This window comes from Electrona antarctica (genome assembly GCF_951216825.1).
Source record: "Electrona antarctica genome assembly, chromosome: 9".
Taxonomy (NCBI): Eukaryota; Metazoa; Chordata; class Actinopteri; order Myctophiformes; family Myctophidae; genus Electrona; species Electrona antarctica.
This window is the reverse complement of record NC_136790.1, coordinates 30,801,845-30,821,349: the sequence shown is the minus strand read 5'-3', so window position 1 is coordinate 30,821,349 and position 19,505 is coordinate 30,801,845. Positions and strand designations below refer to the sequence as shown.

Here is a 19,505-nt window from a genome sequence, read left to right as displayed (position 1 = left end):
CATCCAAAAATTACTATTAAATTGGTCCTGCTCTAACGCACGCACGCACGCACGCACGCACGCACGCACGCACGCACGCAGGTGGTGCATAGAAACAGCCAATGCTTAAACGGTATCTGTGAACCCAAACATGTGAGAAACACCTTTATAATATCTATAAGAGTGTATAATGATAACATCAAGTTTTAGAAAGTAGAGTAGAGATCCATATAGACTAATATTTTTGTCCCATCGCCTTGCTGCTTATTCCAGTAATTTAATTGCCATTGAATTTCCCGGTTAAACAGGCTTGCAAACAATTAAGCCAAAATCACACCTATGTGAAGTGAGTGGTGCAACTCCATGTGGGGGTCCCCGGAAGTTCCAGACGCACAGGAACGCGCCCAGGGTGCTGGCCCGGTTCCGGCGAGCCGGCCCACGTCCGAAACGGTTGAGAAAAGACAGAGTTACCGTGAGGGGGTCCCCGGAACATCAAGACCCCCAGGAACACGCCCATGGGGGCGGCCCGGTTCCGGCGAGCCGCCCCGTATCCGAAACGGTTGAGAAAAGACAGAGTTACCGTGTGGGGGTCCCCAGGGGGTCCCTCTACTGTACTGTCACTGTACTGTACTGTCACACCCGAAATGTGTGTGTGTGTGTGTGTGTGTGTGTGTGTGTGTGTGTGTGTGTGTGTGTGTGTGTGTGTGTGTGTGTGTGTGTGTGTGTGTGTTAGGCTGCACACTTGGTGGTGAAAACCAACCAAACGCTATTTTCGTGCTTGGACAGTGGACACAGCCAGCCAGCCAGCTAGCCAGGGGCCCAGGGACACACAAAGCTGTCTATAGGATTGGTTGCACCACTCAAAAATAATGAGACTATAGAGTATATAGACAATTACATGGATGTTGCTTGACAGACAGATGTTTAACTTATCAGGGAGATAAATCAGTTTTTGTATTGACCTGTACTTTCGTTGAAATTTACCCTGCCCATTCTACATACTGTGAAATTGTGTGAATACAATGTTTGTTCGTTCAATCAATCAATCAATCAATCAATCAATCAATCAATCAAAATCCAGTTTAGGATGCAGAATGCACTGTAGTAGGCCTAGCTATCTAGTAGTAGCTATAATGCTGCACGATTCTTGCTCAAAATGTGAATCTCAATTTTCCTCCACACGATTCTCACACGATTACTTTTTTTCCATAGTCTGTTAGGTTGTTGAACATTCAACTCATTCTCAGCAATAATCTTATTGCTTTACAGTGAATCAAATGATCTGGCACCTTACATCACCTAAAGTTAAAGTTATCACAGGTAGGCAAGTAGACTAAACTCAATTAGTTTTGGTTGTTATGATTAGGTTGACGATTTAAGGGCATCAAAACATTAGGAGTAGGACTATTATTACATTTCCATTGCAAACCGTTCGTTTCGTTACTGACAAAACACTTACCCGGCGGGACCGTGCGATAAGCAAGAAAATCGCAAAAACGGCACAGTTGGATTGATGATCTAACCACGGCAGGTCGGCAGCGTCCGTAGGGGGCATGAAAAGCTGGAGACTAGTGCCCCTTGTTTTAATAAGGAACCGAGGGAGGCGGGGCAGTAGGCGGCTATAACCCTTTAAAGCTCTTTGGTCAATAGCGCCGCTGTGTGGCCACTAAGGTAATCAACATTTAACTTCACAGTACACTACAGCTCAGGTGCGTGTGGTCAGTCAGTGGTCACTACTGGTCACTGTGGTGTGGTCCATATGCACACAGGTGGTGCTTAGGGAACGCCCCTCCTATGGAAACGCCCCTTCCATGGAAATGCCCATTTTTAAAATGTATTTATTTGTTTTTATTTATTTATTCCACTAGACCCGTTAATAGCTTTGATGTTTTTAGATGTTCTAATGGTTTTAATAGCTTCACTTCACGTTCAAATATTGTTGCTGTTTCCCTATTAAAGTTTTTCACTGCATTTGAAGACAGTGTGTGGGCGTTTTTTCTTTTTCACACGAATATAACATTTCCTAGATAATTATTGTTAGTTATTGGTTAATTATAAATTACTCATTAGTTTTCTGGAGCTGACCTGTTCTGACATTCCATATGTTGATCCTTCTCCACCTGTCCTTCCTCTTCGATGTCTCCCTTTTGACTGATACCTGTCCATTCAAACTCTAGACGGGCCCGCCCCAAAGTTATTAGTGCAGCCGCGTCCGGCAGTTCTCAACAGGCCCAAAAATTAAGGCCCGGCCCTACCTGGGCCCTCATCAAACCCTGTACACTCAAGACACTGCCCCCACTGCCACCCTTAGATCTCCATATATGAAGCCCCCTCAGGGCGTCTTACTGGTATCTGTCTATATTTAGTTTGTTGTTAATGTCGATGATCTATTTAATGAGAATGTAGAATAGGACCTACAGACAGGTAAACTATAAAATGTGGCCTTTGTTCTCTGTAACTTTATTTATTTATTTATCACGTGATTTTGTAAGCCATTTTTCACCCGGTGCCAATTGCCTAAACTGTAATCCTGGGCGCTACTCTCCCTCTGCCAGCCTGGGGAGAGCCCCGAACTGAGTTCATGCTTCCTTCAATGCATGAGGAGTGAGCAGGTCACTTCTTATCAGGGGGAGTTTCCCCCTGTAGGATGTAGCGTGTGGAAGGAACACGTAATTTGAACGAGTTCCTTTCCCCTCCATCAGGTTCCCTGGCCAGGGGGAGGCAGTATAGAAACCAGGATTACTACCTGTTTTTGGTGAGAGCACCTACCCTAGGGGACACGGGGAGAACATGCAAACTCCACAACGATTTTGCCAACCCAACCTAGGGTATGGGCACTGATGACGTGGAGGAGAGAACACGCCCCCAGTGTCGGGAATCTAACCCGGGACCTTCTAGCTGTGAGGCGACAGCGCTACTGACTGCACCACCAGTTCTCTGTGACAAAAGTCCCAAGGAGAAATATACATCTTGCATATCAAGTCATTCAATTTTATTTTGTGAAAAGATCTTTAGACCCGCTGAAACGACATTGCATCCCCTCCATAATTGCCCACAACTGGCCAAATGTTTTTTAGAACTAAAGTGTTACAAAATATTATAGGGTTTGCAAACAGTAGTTTTGCCATGGTTCAGTTCCTGAAGTTATTCTCCTAAAAGCATAGCTGCCCAGAGCAAATGTGTTACCTGGGAGAGAGGGGAAGATGCGTGGTTTGTCTGTCCCCAAACGCTGAAGACAAATTGCAAGTTGTATCTCCTTCGGGGCTTTGTCCAAGCCAGTGGTTATCAGGTAAGTGCTGAACTGTTCTTTCCAAGTCTTCCATGGGGTAGAAAGGTTGTCTAGTGTGGGCAAAAGATCCAACATGCTGGTGTGTGCATTCTAGAGGACTTATGTCCCACCCAGGAAGACTTATAAGTCTAAGTGAGAGTGGGTTTCTACCAAAATATGATAAAAAATCAATTTAAATAAAATAAAAACAACTTGACCCACTTGACAGGTGTAAGAATTACAACTTACGGACGTTTAATGAATACTCAAATAGTAATGACTTTTATCGTTAGATCTAGCTTGTACTCCCACTGTGGAAAAAAGCTTGAGCTAGTTAGCTAGTTAGCTAGTTTCTATTTATTTCTAATTAAAATTTTAAATTAAATTATATTCAGAATTTTGCACACAGATAATGTCTCGAGAATGGCTTTAATATTAAGGTAATTTATGCACCATCACGGTTGCGTCTCGTTTCACATTTGAGAGTTCCTTTAATTTATTCCCATTTAATAGATTTATTTTGTCTTCAGGACACATGACTGTGTGTACAGTAGTTGCTGAGCATGTGAAAGCTGGGATTTGACCCACAACATGCTCTGTATGTGTATTTCCAGGCACTCACCGGTGCTGGCGCTGTAGGTGCGAACGGTAGTGGCAGTCGGAGGAGGGGACTCCGAGTCCATGGACGCCGTGTCGTCGTCTTGCGAGCAGCCGGCTTGAATGGCCCGCAGGTAGCTATGGCTGCGGGAGCGGAAGCACGTCGGCATGGGCAGGTCCGGAGGCTCCGGGTTGTCCTGGGATTGCGAGCGGGAGTCTCTGAATGTGGACTCGGAGCTGCGGTCCTCAAAATGGTGGCTCAACTCCATTTCTCTCTGCAGCTGCTGATGGCTCATCTCCAGGTCCCTCAGCTGGGGGGGTACAGGTAAGGTAGTAAACACACAGGGCTAATGGGGATAAAACACATCAAAGCAAGAATGACTTATCTAACGTCAATGACTTATCATAATAATCAAGTTGAGTATTACAAGTCATGTCACAGAGGTATTAACCGAAGAATAGTCCTTGTTAGCCTATATTGTTGGTACTGTCCTGTTTTCAACATTTCCCTATTAGAATTGTTCAAAAATGTTCAAAAATGTCAATCTACACACTACACAGCTTGTAGATACGCCATCTTTGCTTTAGTTCTAATGACATACCCAAAGTAGGGATGCCAGTGGATAACAACATAATCACATTGCTTCAAATAGACCTTCTTCCACTCCGAATTCTTAGAATCTAATAAATTACCAGAGATTGAGTACAAATCCTATGCTAATAGCTTTCAATGCTTCATTTGACAAGCGTGCTTAAAGAGATGGGAGTCAGTGCAGCACACTGTTCATCATTTCAGACAGTGACCTTGTCAGTGGAGAGGTAAGAGCTCTTGTATCAGTGGATGAATTGGACCTGAAAGAAGTGCTGTCATTTTGTATTATACTCCCAGGCCCAGGATATTAACGAGGTATGGCAAATGGAAAATGGAATGTTCATTTTTCTTTTTTCAATGGGAGATCATTCTCATTCATTTCAGTCGAGCTGCTGCAGTATCTGTGGTAATTCTACTTGTACAGGAGGAACAGGGCTTGGCAGCTCAAGGCGGAGGAAAGGGTCCTTGAAAATGACTTGGAATAATTTGGAAGTGGAAAGTCTTCTTGGAGCTAAGTGATGTCATAGGAGATACCCCACTGAGCATTTTTTGGTCTAATAGACGTCTAATATTCGTCTAAAGGGCCGTCTATATATAGACGGTCTATATATAGACGGTCTATATATAGACGTTTAAACAACCGCTAATCAACGTCTAATCTAAGAATAGACGTCTAAAAAACGAGTGTACAAATGTAACAAAAGTTATTCTTGGGGGTCCATTGGTTACAGCTGCATTCCGGAACGTATTTTAAAGAATAAAACATTATATATAACGGTATGTAACTTGTACACTTGCAGTGGTCATAAGTGGTCTCCCTACGCTTCATTGAAAAGTTTGGCTGCCTCAAGCTCAAAAGCAATTTTTTTCCCATGGCCAAGTGGGGATTCCATCTAGAAAACATGGCATAAATATGGTCTCTCTTGTGGGAGACCCGGGTTCAAACTTCAAATCCCACACAGGACATTGTTGCTTCACAACATTGACACAGTAGTTCTGACCTGTTCCATGCAGCTTCTCCTGCCCAAGGTGCTGCCGGCCTGACTGACGTCGTCATCATCCCAGCGTGGGAAGGACGACCCTGACCCTGTGATGCAGTCCAGGTTGTCTAAGCTACGGTTGGTAGAGAGTTCTCTGAGAGATGGAAGACAGCTGGGAACAACAGCAGGCAGACGAGGAGAATGAGAGGAAAGAAAGAGAAGAAAAACAACGTGTTAGAGGTATGAAATGTAAAGAACATAAATGGTAAATGGTGCATTTAAATAGCGCCTTTATCCAAGGCGCTTTACATAGATTGTGCATTACATTGACCCATTCACGCACACATTCATACACTGATGTCGGCGGAAAACATGCAAGGCACCAACCAACACATCAGGAGCAATTAGGGGTTCTCAAGGACACTCTCTGGACAGAGAATTGGCAAAGAGAAAATGGAAAGTAATAAGTCTTCTGAAAATAAGTAGCTGCAAAAAATAAAATGACACAGATGCTTTCCCGGATTGAAAGGTATAACAATGTATAGGCTTTTATGTAGACGAATAATAATAACGAAGTTAATACATCCACAGAGCTTTTGAAATTGTGAAATAATTATTTAAATAATTTGGTTGGGTCCATAATTATGGCTTTGTTTACTTCATTAAGCTGATGGGCCACCATTATCCATGTTGTTTCCATTTTCATTGGGGAAGGTACTTTTTTCCCTAAAGAGATACTTAGAGGCAGGCACAACCTTATAATGATGCAAGCTGCATGAGAGCTGCCCTATAGACATAACTCAGGTACAACAGGAACCTTATGCAACAGAGGTGTCATGATGAGCAGTACAATAAGACATCTAGTGGCTGAATGTTGTCTATTCAATAGACATAGACTCTATTTCACCTTTAAGTTATTCCTCTAATAATCACATTTATTAACAGTTGTTACTTGTTAGTGACCATAGTTTGAACATTCACCATTATAGCCTCTGAGCATGCAAAGCCAATGATATGAGGCCACGCAAACGCACAACTGTCTACTAAACCATCATGGTGCCAATGCCAAAGAACATTGGACAAAGACATGATGTGAATACCAGCTTTAATGAATAGAAACATGTCTACTTTCTGTTATCTTTGTTGGCACACAGTGATAGTAACATGACAGTGCACTGCCCATGTGATGTTCCTGAACACACATGGGCATCTTCCTGGGATGGATACACGAACTGGGCATGGGGTACCGTTTACCTAAAAGCAACAGGGCAGATGGGACCAAAGGAGCTTGAGACACGTTGACGTCTGGCAGGAGCATGAAGTCGGCATTTGAAGTTGCCGAATTTAAAAAAAGCGTCTGTGAGGGTCAGTGCAAGGTGACGCATTGGACGTTGTCCAATCAGGAACAACAAGCCATTGCACCACACCTCCAGGTAACTGGCGAGCCTATCACTGACCTGCTCATTGACCTGCCCAGCTGGTGCAGAGTGGACATACTGTGGAGCGGAGACCACAGGCTGTCCATCTCAACTTGGAACAAGGAGTAATCCAAGGCTCTGCTGCTCATGTCAGTCAGGGTGGTTACGGGGTGGGCGGTCAGGAATCGCAGTAGGAGCAGGGTTAGTCATTCAAGCATGCTTTCAGGGGAATTTAAATTGTTCTGAACAGAAATCTCAAAGGTAAATCAAAACTATCTTATGTTTTAAGAGGTGTGTGTGTGTGTGTGTGTGTGTGTGTGTGTGTGTGTGTGTGTGTGTGTGTGTGTGTGTGTGTGTGTGTGTGTGTGTGTGTGTGTGTGTGTGTGTGTGTGTGTGTGCGTGCGTGCGTGCGTGCGTGCGTGCGTGCGTGCGTGCGTGCGTGCGTGCGTGCGTGCGTGCGTGCGTGCGTGCGTGCGTGCGTGCGTGCGTGCGTGCGCGCGCGTGCGTGCATAGCATGTGATGTTGACCTCTTGTTCTCATTTACCATAATTTGCTTATTATTGGCTCAATACTCTTTAGTGTGATTAAGTCAAAACCATTCTACATTCTGTGTCAAATACTTATCACTTTGAGATTATTAACTAAAAGCTTCAAGCTGAAATACTGTATAGCTGAAAAGTGCAAAATGTGATTTCAAGTATTTCATTACATGCATGCTGATTTAAAGCCTAGTGTGATTGCATTGCTTTTGTTAATTCTGAAAGTGAAGTTCAAGACAACATATAGCATATAGCTATATAGCTCTGATGTCACTATTATAGTTATTATAGTTCAAGACCACATATAGCATATAGCTATATAGCTCTGATGTCACTATTATAGTTATTATAGTTCAAGACCACATATAGCATATAGCTATTTAGCTCTGATGTCACTATTTTGGGCATGCCATTGTAGGAAAGACTTTTAGATAAAAGAACGTACCATAGATCTACAAGCTCACGACACATTGCAAAGCAACACATTTAGTGAGCTTGTAGAATTCTAGATGCCATCTCTTTCCTTTATTCTATGAGTAATACTGTTGGCTTCATTGCATGGAAATCCATGGAAGAATGGAAGGACACATCATTTACCTGAACATAACATGACACATGACCATACTCATCTCACAAGACAGGAAAAGACTTTTAACCTCAGGGAGCAACACATACAGTAGGTAGGCTACTCTATAGGTGCTACCAGAATGTGATCCTCCTAGAACGATCGTTTTCAAACCTTTTCAAGTGAAGGATCAATATGAATTTGGCTGCGGCTCCCCATCTGATATTTTGATATTTTGTGGGAAAAAATAATGTGTGTGTGTGCGTGTGCGTGTGTGTGCGTGTGCGTGTGTGTGTTTGATGCTATATTAATGCTATATTAACAAACTTTGCTGGGGAACCCCTGGGGGTCCCCGAAACCAGCCACCACTTTGAGAACCACTGCCCTTAGTGCCCTAGATGGTCCACTGTCTATGGGGAAAATTGAAACACAAAGCTACCAAATATTCAGTTCAGTTTAGTTTATTTATCTTAACAATGTTATTTATCTTAACAATGAGGCACACATCCAGCTAATAAGAGAAGATTTTACTGCATATTTATGGTCTCAGCCAGGCTCTCATAATATTTATGGTCATATGTATGGTCTCAGCCAGGCTCTAATAATATTGCAGGACCATCAGTTGCTGAGGAGATGGTGGTATGGACACTGGCATGTGGGTGACTGTAGGGAATCTGACGCCACTTCATTCTACACGTGAGTAAGCACAGCTTGGGTGACTGTGCCAAAGTGTGTGTCCGACTGTGTGTGTGTCTGTCTCTCTCTCTCTCTCTCTCTCTCTCTCTCTCTCTCTCTCTCTCTGTGTGTGTCTCTCTGTATGTGTGTGCGTGCGTGCGTGCGTGCGTGCGTGCGTGCGTGCGTGCGTGCGTGCGTGCGTGCGTGCGTGCGTGCGTGCGTGCGTGCGTGCGAGCGTGCGACCGTGCGTGCGTGTGTCTGTGTGTGTGTGTGTGCAATTGTGCATGTGTGCGTGCATGCGCGTGTGTGTGCGTCAATAACAAATTCCTAACTTGGTAGGTATGAGTGTCAGTGAAACCAGCACACAGGACATTCAAATGTTAACATGCGGTTCATGTCCCTGTTTTTAAATACTTCAGCATACTGCATATTCATTTAATTTACAGTACATTGTTGTCTATCAGTTCAGCATCATGTTCATCATGCGGGTCTCTTACTTGCGTGCGGGTAGCTGGTCGCTCAGAGACTGCTGGGTAGCCCTGAGGTAGCTCTGGCGACGAGCAGCACTGTTTGGCGAAGGTTTGGGGCTCCCATCCGAGTCGTCGCTATCCTCAATGTCGGCCATGGCCTTCACGTAGCTGCCACTGCGCATCCGCCGACAGGGGATCTCACTGGGACCCCCGCTGCTGCGGCCCAACGTGCCGCTCCAGTCCCCCTAGAAAAAGATCCATTACATTTACAGTGGTTCCCAAACGTTTTAGCTCAAGACCCAATAAAGACATTAGAAGATTGCCCGGGACCCAAACTAGTGAAAATGCACTAGCTTCACGCCGCATTGTGAGCTTGTAGATGGGCTATTTTCACCACTTGTTTTCTAATTTATTTGTTTTCTAATACTGTGTATAGTGTTTCTAACACTGGTTCTGAATGTCTGGTGTGGTATATATATATATATAATCTACCCTGTCAAATTGTCAGTGTTGAGCCTGAGAGCCTGAGGCTCTGTTCAGAACGTCCACGGCTGCATACATAAGAGAGCCTACTGTATAAAACACTTCATGTGAGTGCAAGTTAGTGGGTGTGTGGTATCTCAAGGTCTTCTACTCACCCTTCGCCCAACCTGCAGGTAGTTGCAGGTCAATTCCTGCTGGCAGGACTTGGAGGACTTGAGCATGGGCCTGTCGAGAGTCGCCGAGCCCCTCGGGATCACCTGCCTTGGATGCCCCATGGTCATCGTGGACCAGGAGCTTCCCTTCAGAGAGTCATTGTCATTAACCATCATACCCATGCCTCCTCCTCCACCCCCTTCTCCACCACCAACGGGTCCAGACATAGTTTGATATTTCATGTTGTTGTTGCTTTTGGAGGAACTGATGGTGTTGTAGCCACTGTGGATGTATCTGCTCTGCACGCCCTGACCGTCAAGGCTGTCTGGGTGCCCTAGAGTCATCATGGGCATGGGATTGCGGTAGTTGCTCAAATCGCTGCTGTCCAAGTCATCCGAGCTCCAGTAGCCCGACATGTTGGAACGCGGCCGTCGCTTGGCCACCCCCTCCGACTTTGTACCCCGATCTTTACTCTTAGCGCGGCGATTCTGCTTCCCTCCGTCGTCGGTTCCTGACGAGCCTCCGCCACTTCCGGCGGAGCGTCCATTGACAGTTCCCTTCATGTTGTGGCTCTCCATTGACTGGGACTTTGCGAAGAGCTTCTGCACAGAGTGCAACATGTAACGGATGCGCCCCGGGCTGTCCGTGCGCTGTTTCCCGGAAGCCTCGGCGGACGTTCTTTGGAACTGCAACGTGCTGAAGCCATCTCGCCCGCTAGGTAACTGCCGGTCGAGCTGCTCCAAAAGGTTGGGCGGCATCTGGTTCTTGGACGTGTGGTGAGATATGGTTGCCGAGCCACTCGTGATCATCTGTGTCCGTCCACTCATACCTGCCATGCTCATCCCCTGCATGCCCATCCCCATGGACATGGACGTCCCCATGGTCCCCGTAGACATCCCCCCGATGCTGTCATCTGGCGGGGAGAAGTCAGACTGGTCATAGGAGTTGTACTGGATCCTGGGGAAGGTGCTGCTGTTAGACATCTGATTAAGAGGCAGCATGCAGTCCTGTGGCATGGAGCCAGGGTTGGCCGAGGGGTAGTGGTGCTGTTCCATGGTGCCATAGTGGTCCATCGAGGGCCCCTGCAGCATGTAGGAGTTGCGTGGTAGGGTGCTGGTCTGGTGAGGGTAGAGGGCCTCCGCGGGGCCCAAGTTTGGTTCACAGGATTCAGACAGGTGCCGACTGCGGTTGGCCCCTAACCCCTTCATGGTTGGCCAAGAGGGCCCAGCCCTCTAGAAGATTCCCTGGCCAGGGAGAGAAGAATGACGACTTTGAGGGTGACTCCTGGAGAGACAGGGAACAAGAGAGAGCAAGGAGAAATAAACCAAGAGGCTTAAACTGTGATTCTTTGAACAACAGTGAAAACTGTGTGTGTACGCACACGCGCACGCACGCACCACGCACCATGCACGCACGCACGCACGCACGCACGCACGCACGCACACACACACACACACACACACACACACACACACACACACACACACACACACACACACACACACACACACACACACACACACACACACACACACACACACACACACACACACACACACACACACACACACACACAAAACAATGCCTGTCAGTTCATCCACACAAACAAACCCACTTTATGAACAGAACAAAACTGTGAAGGAAATGCCAGCTTTCCACTGGCTCCCACAGTGAACATGTGTTGAAATGCTGGACCGAAGAACAACAACAACCTCTGGAACAATGTTGCGCTGTAGCTAGCTAGCAGGTCAGGAAATGCATTGTGGGAAAATGAACAATGGCTGGCAATCATCCACAGCAACAGAAAGCTTTATAGAGCCTGTTTTACTTGGCGATGTTACTGTATATAAATCATCCTTATATGTCATAGCATACATATGCCCCACAGATGTGCTTTGATAATGTCACAAACATGTACAGAATATCAGTGCATTGCTGAAATAAGTGATTATGAATCTCTCAAGGCAGATTCTGCTAACAGCAAAATCTGTCAACACCTTGCACTGCCTTAAACATGTCATTGTTGTTGTTAGTAGGAATACACACAGAAGCACCTTGGAGGAATAAGTGGACTAAGAAAGAGGAGGGGCCAAACTAAGTTCCTGTTTCTACACAAAAAAAGGAGGTGGTGCCCCCAGAGGAAAAAACGAAGGAAAAACTAATAATTTATACCGAATGGGTTCCCAGATTGAATGATTGTTACAGTATATAAAAAAAAAATAGATGCAGTTCATTGGAGAGATGTGTCTCCATTGAAGGAAGGAAGTCAAGCAGAAGTGCTGAAGGCACTCTGTGTCCCAAGTGATGTCACCATTCCATGTCTCTCACTGCCACTCAAGTGACTAGGCTACTGGCCAATCACAGCGTGTCGTTTGCAGGACTTCCGTTACGCCTGTGGAAGCTCGGGAAAAATCTTTCTTCAACAGAGACACGCCCCCCAGAGCCGGAAGAGGCGTCTACCGGTATCCTACTTCTATTCCAATCTTTTCTTAGATTACACACACCCACTTGTGCACGCACACATCTTTACAAATTAATTTGAAACCTTCAAAATGAAGCCAGAGACAAAGACAAATATAGCAAATTATTGAATATTGCTATCTATGAGCAAGTAAAGTAGGAGCAATAATCATTACACCACTTAGTGGTGAATGGAAAAAAGGGATACATGGAATCCAGCGTGTGGTCTCTTTTCTCAGGCTTAAGATCAAACCGTCTACCTTGATTCTGCTCAGCTTTGATAGCGCAGCCTGCTGCTGTGGACGGCCTCTCGCTACACCCCACAGGTTAGCTGTGGTACAGAACAGCCTAATCTCCGGGAGAGCCCTTACCTCCAGCTGGCAACTCTCTCTCTCCTCAGCATTCCATCTGTCTCTCCTCCTCCCACTCTCTCTCTCTCTCTCTCTCTCTCTCTCTCTCTCTCTCTCGCCCTGTTCACCTCCAGTGGGTATCCCTGGCACTGAACTCCAAGCCCCTATGCTGTCGGAGCATGGCTGGCCAAGAATGACAGGCAGACAGTCATTGTGATATATAGCACTAAAGAGGATTGGATCAGTGGGAGGAAAGTGTTGGCGGCCACCCCCTTCCGTTTTCCTACACATGCTGTGTCAGTGCCCTGGCTGGCAAGGTGGCAAGGAGGGTATATGTTATTATTGCTATGGGAGGGGAGAGGAGATAAAAGAGTAACATGTAAACATAGTTGATAGCTATTAGCTATGATAGAGACAGGGAACTGACATGCAACACATATCACCGGCCTGCGTGCGTGCGTGCGTGTATGTTTGTGTGCGTGTGCAGGGTGTGGGTGTTTGTGCGTGTGTGTGTGTGTGTGTGTGTGCGTGTGTAGAGTTTCTAAGTAAATCATTTCATTGGATTTGCTAATTAGAAGACCATGCCTTGTGACTTCTGGATAATGAAAATAAATTGAATTCTTGTCCTTTCAAGCATAAATGTCAGTACAGTACATGCATGAGGACATACTTACGATACTAGAAAAGTTCAGGCCACTTCATGTTTACGCCTGTTTTGACCTACAAAAAAAGAATACCAGCATCCAATCTACTCCGATTTCACTTCCACCCGTAGGGGGTGCCACAAACGCTACTAAAGTCACTGTTCGTTGCAGAAATGTGTTTTCTTTCCAAAAAAATTAAAGAAATTAGGCACAAATGGTTGTGAGTGATGACTGTCAAAACAGAATTTTGATATTACACTGTTTAACTATTATTGCCTTCAAAATGTGTGGGCAGGGCCTATATCTTTAAAATGAAAAGAAAGACAAAATAAACCATATATCATGAATGAGACATCCAATCATACACCCAAATTGGAATAGCATGTCGAGGGGCCGCTATAGAGCTTTCTCTTTTTGAGTTTCACCATCTATTATACAAACTCTATTTCCGCAGCTTCCTTGTGTCATGATGGCTGCTAAATGGTAAATTGTCTTGAGGAGAAAGACATGAGCAATACACCACTGTGCTCACCTTTAGAGAGGTGAGAGCCCATCAACCCATACAGAAATTAAAATAGGATCATTGCAAGCCCCCATGCACTGCTGAAAACCATCAAGTCAAATCATAGAACAGAGAACATCTCATTGGATTTAATGTGAACAGATTATGATCCAATATCCCAAATGAAGGTATAACCAAGAGTAGGTGAAGCGTAGTGTTAGAGCACACACAACACAAGCACATGGGCCTACACGCACAAATTAGGTTTCTGCTAAATTGCTCCACCTTAATTACGAGCCTCAGATTTCATGTCACCACTATTAGCATTCTGCAAGTGCAGACTAATTTAGTATCATTAACAGAGCCTCTCAGAGTGTCATTTCCCCTGATAGGGTCAAATCCTCTAAATCCCTTTCCACCACATTAGCTAGCTGTCTCATTCGCAGCCATGCCACTAGGCTCAGCACAGCCACCTCACTGTCTGTGTCAGCAAGCAAGTATAGTGATAACTAGTGATAACTAGGACTTGTTATTAATAGAGATAAAGTAGAACACTATATCTGATGGAAGCAAGGTTATAAGATCACTTCACTGTCAATTACGGTAAGACAATCACAGTAATTAATAGCACAGTAAAAATGCAGTGCCACGCACCTCTATGCATTACATCACAGGTTCATTTTTTGGAGTTTGGACAGTACCTACTGGGCTACTGACAGTTGGTGGACACCATAGCTGTAGTACCAGCCATCCTCCAGTTTGCAGTTGGTGGAATTCACCTTCCTGTCGCTTCTGGTATTTGAACCAGTACAGTGGAGAGTACTCCATTTGTTAGTAACATGTAGCACAAGTGACATACTGGTTTTCTTAGCACTATAATTACTCTAGCCATGGTTCACTTGACGCTCGTGCTTCACGAGCGTCATGGCTACCTGTTTTACGCGATCGCTACATTTACAGTGAAAACGTGTACATAAACATTCAGATTTCAAATATAAAGTACTCACCACGTGGGCCACGGGTGTTAGGGATTTGCTGGGACAGCGATTAGCATTGCTGCATTCCGCATTGTTTAATAAAAGGCATTTTCATCTGAGCAGTTTTTTTGCCATAGGCTTTCAACTACGCGCCCTTATCGGTCGGGAGGAGTATTGCACTCTGAAACAATGGGTGTGTTCGATATAGACACGCTGACCGCACTGCCAATACAAACTAATAGTCGAGTGCGCTCCCGGTGTGCAAATGTGAGTTTTCCGAACGCACCCCGTTTGAGAAAAATAGCCGGGGCGCTCGGAAAAAAATGCCTTTTATTAAACAACGTGAAATGCAGCAATGCTAATCGCTGTACCAGCAAATTTCTAATACCCGTGGCACACGTGGTGAGTACTTTAGATTTGAAATCTGAATGTTTATGTACACGTTTTCAGTGTAAATGTAGCAATCGCTAAAACTGGCTTCAGTTGCGTCATGACTGTCAGGCTATAATTACTCTTAACCTTTTGTTGGTTCACAAAAGTTAACTCTTATATTATGCTTACTCCCACCTTGTAAGTTGCTCTAGATAAGAACTACATTTTAAATTGGAACTGTAAAATTATGTAACAGAGTCGAACGGAAGGTAGCAAAGCACATACTACAGTAACTGCAGTTAATCAATAATTCACAGAACTCAACAAATTTATTCTGAAAGTGTCCATGGGCTGAAAACAGGACAGACAGACAAATGAGGTAGAGTCTCACATGCACGCACACATGCACGCACGCACACACAAATGGGCACGCACGCACTCACTCACACACTCTCACACACACACACACACACACACACACACACACACACACACACACACACACACACACACACAGGGCCGGCCCTATTGAAAATGCTGCCCCAGGCATGATATTTCCAGATGCCCCCCCCCCCTTCACTTAATGCGGTCCGCAGGTTAATATGTTTATACCATCCCTCTACACTGGGGGCGCTGTTTATACCATTCCTCTACACTGGGGGCGCTGTTTATACCATCCCTCTACACTGGGGGTGCTGTTTATACCATCCCTCCCCACTGGGGACGCTGTTTATACCAGTCAGTCTGTCATACCATCCCTCCCCACTGGGGACGCTGTTTATACCAGTCAGTCTGTCATACCATCCCTCCCCACTGGGGGCGCTGTTTATACTAGTCAGTCTGTCATACCATCCCTCCCCACTGGGGGCACTGTTTATACCAGTCAGTCTGTCATACCATCCCTCCACACTGGGCCCCCACATGTGGCCCCCACCTTCACCTAATGCGGCCCGCAGGTTAATATCAACTGGCGGCCTGAGGGCCACATGTGGCCCCCACCTTCACCTCAACTGGCGGCCTGATCTAGCCTCTTAATTTTGATCTCAAAGTGCACCAGATTGAAGCATTTTCATGGCAAATTTACAGATTTTTCATGGCAAATTTAGAGATTTACAGATTTGCTAATTCACCCCCCAAGTGCCTCCCCAGTGTCTCCCCAGTGCCTCCCCAGTGTCCCCCCAGTGCCTCCTCAGTGTCCCCCCAGTGCCTCCCCAGTGTCCCCACAGTACCTCCCCAGTGCCTCCATAGTGCCTCCCCAGTGTCCCCCCAGTGCCACCCCAATTTTTGGGACAGAGTAAAAAAAAGATTTTAACAGAAAGATAACACCATAAATCACTCAAAGTGAGTGACAACTCAACACTTGTCAGTCACTTGGCATAGTAGCACACACTACACAGCATGCAAGGCAGCGATGCATGCATGCAAACAACATGTTTCTACAGCTGAGATTTAGTGTCTCCATCTCTCTCTGGAAGTGGTTGCACATTACCTCTACGGCCACACTGAGGCGCTCCAACACAAACACTCTGACATGAACAGGCCTGCACACAACTGGTGCGCCAGTGCGCATCATCACAATGTTTTCTCGCACCAAGAGCTGACAGTTATATGTAGAGAATCTGACAGGTATTCAAAAGGAACTCAAATATGATGTTATGTCCTCATGTCCTGTAAGTAGACTTAGAAATAAAACTTGTGTTGACTAATCTTTACACGTGACTCTTATTTTGAAGAGGAAGTCAGAGCACAGGAAGTCTGTTTCAGTTGTAAACAAGCTACTATGACACTTTCCCAAAGTTTACGTTGCTCCTGTCATAGTGCTAGTCGCTAAACCACGCGACCATTATTTACAATGTGAAAACCATGCATCTGTCACTTGAACAACACTGGAATTACTTTATTTAAACATGGAACCTGCAGCAGTAGGTGAGTAATTATTTGTATCTGTGTAGGACGTTTCAGTGCTGCTAACAAACCTCCTGCTGCGTAACGACCACACTGTTTGTGACTGTAGTTTAGCATCTTTGTGTCTTTTGCATCTGGCTGTGTGGGCAGCATAACATTGTGGCAGGGTAGAGACGTCCGTCCGTCCGTCGACAGCACAGAAAAGTACACAACACAGACAGAAAGCTTTTTGGCCAGCAGTCTTCCGCAAAATTGATCCAAATGTATCTCTGTCAATGAAAATATTGAGGCCTGGATTTGACGCAGTTAGTAATGTCTTAAAGAATCAGTAAGCTTTAAGAGGCCATGGTTCACAGTGATTTTAGAACAGCTAAGGGGCATTGTTAAGCACAATGCGTACTTTGCATAGCATGCTAAAATGTTATCATAAAACATTTTAGTTGAGACATTTTGAAACAATTTGTTATGATGGTGTTAGCGTCGTAGTCCCGCCCCCTTTCAGGGCACCAGAAGAGAATTTCCCATTAATCTTTCCCATAGACGTTTCACAAAGTATTTATTTAAAGACCTTTAAGCCTCGGAGAAAGCCAACTCGGCAGGTGACAACTGACAACTCATGACAATAAACAATTTTTTTGGGGCCAAACAAATATTTAGAAAGAAGAAAAAAGGGCAGGGTACAACACTTTTTTTCTGGTGCCCTCGTCGTTCTGAAAGGGGGCGGGACTGCGACGCTGCTATTTTCAGCGCACGTGGCAAGCATGCGCAAAGAAGTGCAATGCTACTTCACTTTACATTACCCTGGACAAACAGTATTGTGTGAAGAGTGAAGACCAAGGCCAGTATTGATTAGAGAACCACACATGCCATCAGCATAGCAAACATCTGGTAAGAGAAAGACATACTGTACCAAGACCAGACATTCTGAGAATTTCTGACATACGTTTTTGAAGAATTAACCTAGCTATGCCTGCAAGACAGAAAGGTATGCTTGTGTGTCCGTGTCTGTCCGTGTGTGCGTGTGTGTGTGTCTGTCTGTCTGTCTGTCTGTGTGTGCGTGGCTGCGTGCGTGTGTGCGCGCGCTTATCTCCTGCTAGAAGCTTCTGGTGGTAGCATATCCCTGCTTTGCATACTGGGGAGCAGCCATCTGCTCTTCCAGTGGGGAAAGGGGCATTTGGCATAGCGTCCCCCATTTTCACCCAACAACTCGCCAGTGAGACAGTTCACTCCTCTAACCAGAAGAGGGCGATCGTATGCAGTAGATTAGAAGCAGAAATGTGGGCTCAATTTCGGATACCAATCAGTCCACATCTGTCCTGTTCAGAAACACATGCACAGCAGCTACACACAGTTATATGGGCCTGATACTCAAGTAGTGTAATTCATTGTCATTGTGTTTTATTTACGTTCTCTTCATCAATGAACAATCAGTGGATGATTAATAAAACATTCATTGAAACATTCATTTTCACAATGAAAGATAAATGAACAGTTGTTGATTAGAACTGATGTGTCGTCATTGTACGTCGTCGTCAACAACAACAACAACAAAACACCAGAAATTTAAAAAAAGCCACTGTGGGCCACAGTGCAGCAAGGGCGAGATCCATTTGACCCGACCGCCCGGTCGGTCGGTAGTCCGACGCGGCGGTCGGTAAGTCCACAGTGGGCGCCCCTCACTTCACACGAGTGTGATTTTTTACAAATGGAACCATGGGGGGAGTATACGTGTGAAAACATACACAGTGGAGGGGTTCTCTGGTGTGGTGTGAAGTAATAAGCTTTGTTGACAAAAAGGAAAACCTTAAACCTGGTACTTCTTTGACAGAGTGCAACTGTGGAGACGTTGGAGAAGGTAAAGAGAGAGAGTGGTGTTGGTTTCCACGGCAGTGAAAATGAAAGCAATCTAAAGGGAAATGTGGAAGTGTGAAAATATGTTATAAGATCATGCTCTAGGGAAGAAACAAGGAAGAGAAGAGAGAAGGAGAGGGGGGAAGAAGATGGGAAGATAAAATAGGAGGAGAGAGACATCAGGGTTTGAGGGAGAAAGTCGGGGACAGAGAAAGAAATCATATGCGAGCATCTATAATTATTTTATATAAATTGTTCCGATAAAGTATATGATAGGGTGGTCATTAAACACAGCAGTCGCTGTTTTATCTTATTCAAAATTAGGGCTGCTGTTATTACAATTTACAATTTAGGCATTTAGCAGACGCTCTTAATCCAGAGCGACTTACATTAAGCAATAACAAAAAGCATGGCATACATCACATGTATAAAAAGTAGTTATCATGAATCATGCGTAAACTAAGAACGTAACAGTGGAGTATCTATGTAAACTATACATACTATACTATATAATATATTATACATGTGTACTATAAAGTGCTATGACTACATAAAGTGCAATTCTAGAGCTGTCTACATAACAAGCTATAAGTCTGTTTAAAATACTATCTAAGTCTACATAATGTGCTATCTAAGGGGCTAGGCTAGGGCAAGTGCTACGGGCCATGGTGGAGTCTGAAGAGGTGGGTTTTCAGACTACGGCGGAAGATTGGGAGTGAGGCTGC

The 19,505-nt window shown here is 45.0% G+C and overlaps 1 protein-coding gene across 1 annotated transcript in view; it reads right to left on the bottom strand.

Annotated features, from left to right (window-relative positions):
• The window catches only part of dlgap4b (discs, large homolog-associated protein 4b), a gene marked incomplete at both ends in the record, with an annotated part of 30,977 nt that extends 20,050 nt beyond the window's left edge, over positions 1 to 10,927 (bottom strand). The window contains 5 exons of the mRNA XM_079510542.1: positions 3,870 to 4,155; positions 5,438 to 5,588; positions 6,886 to 6,975; positions 9,111 to 9,328; positions 9,722 to 10,927. Of these exons, the coding sequence (XP_079366668.1) occupies positions 3,870 to 4,155; positions 5,438 to 5,588; positions 6,886 to 6,975; positions 9,111 to 9,328; positions 9,722 to 10,927 (1,951 nt within the window). The remainder of the gene's footprint in view (positions 1 to 3,869; positions 4,156 to 5,437; positions 5,589 to 6,885; positions 6,976 to 9,110; positions 9,329 to 9,721) is intronic.
• Between the last annotated feature and the right edge of the window lie 8,578 nt (positions 10,928 to 19,505).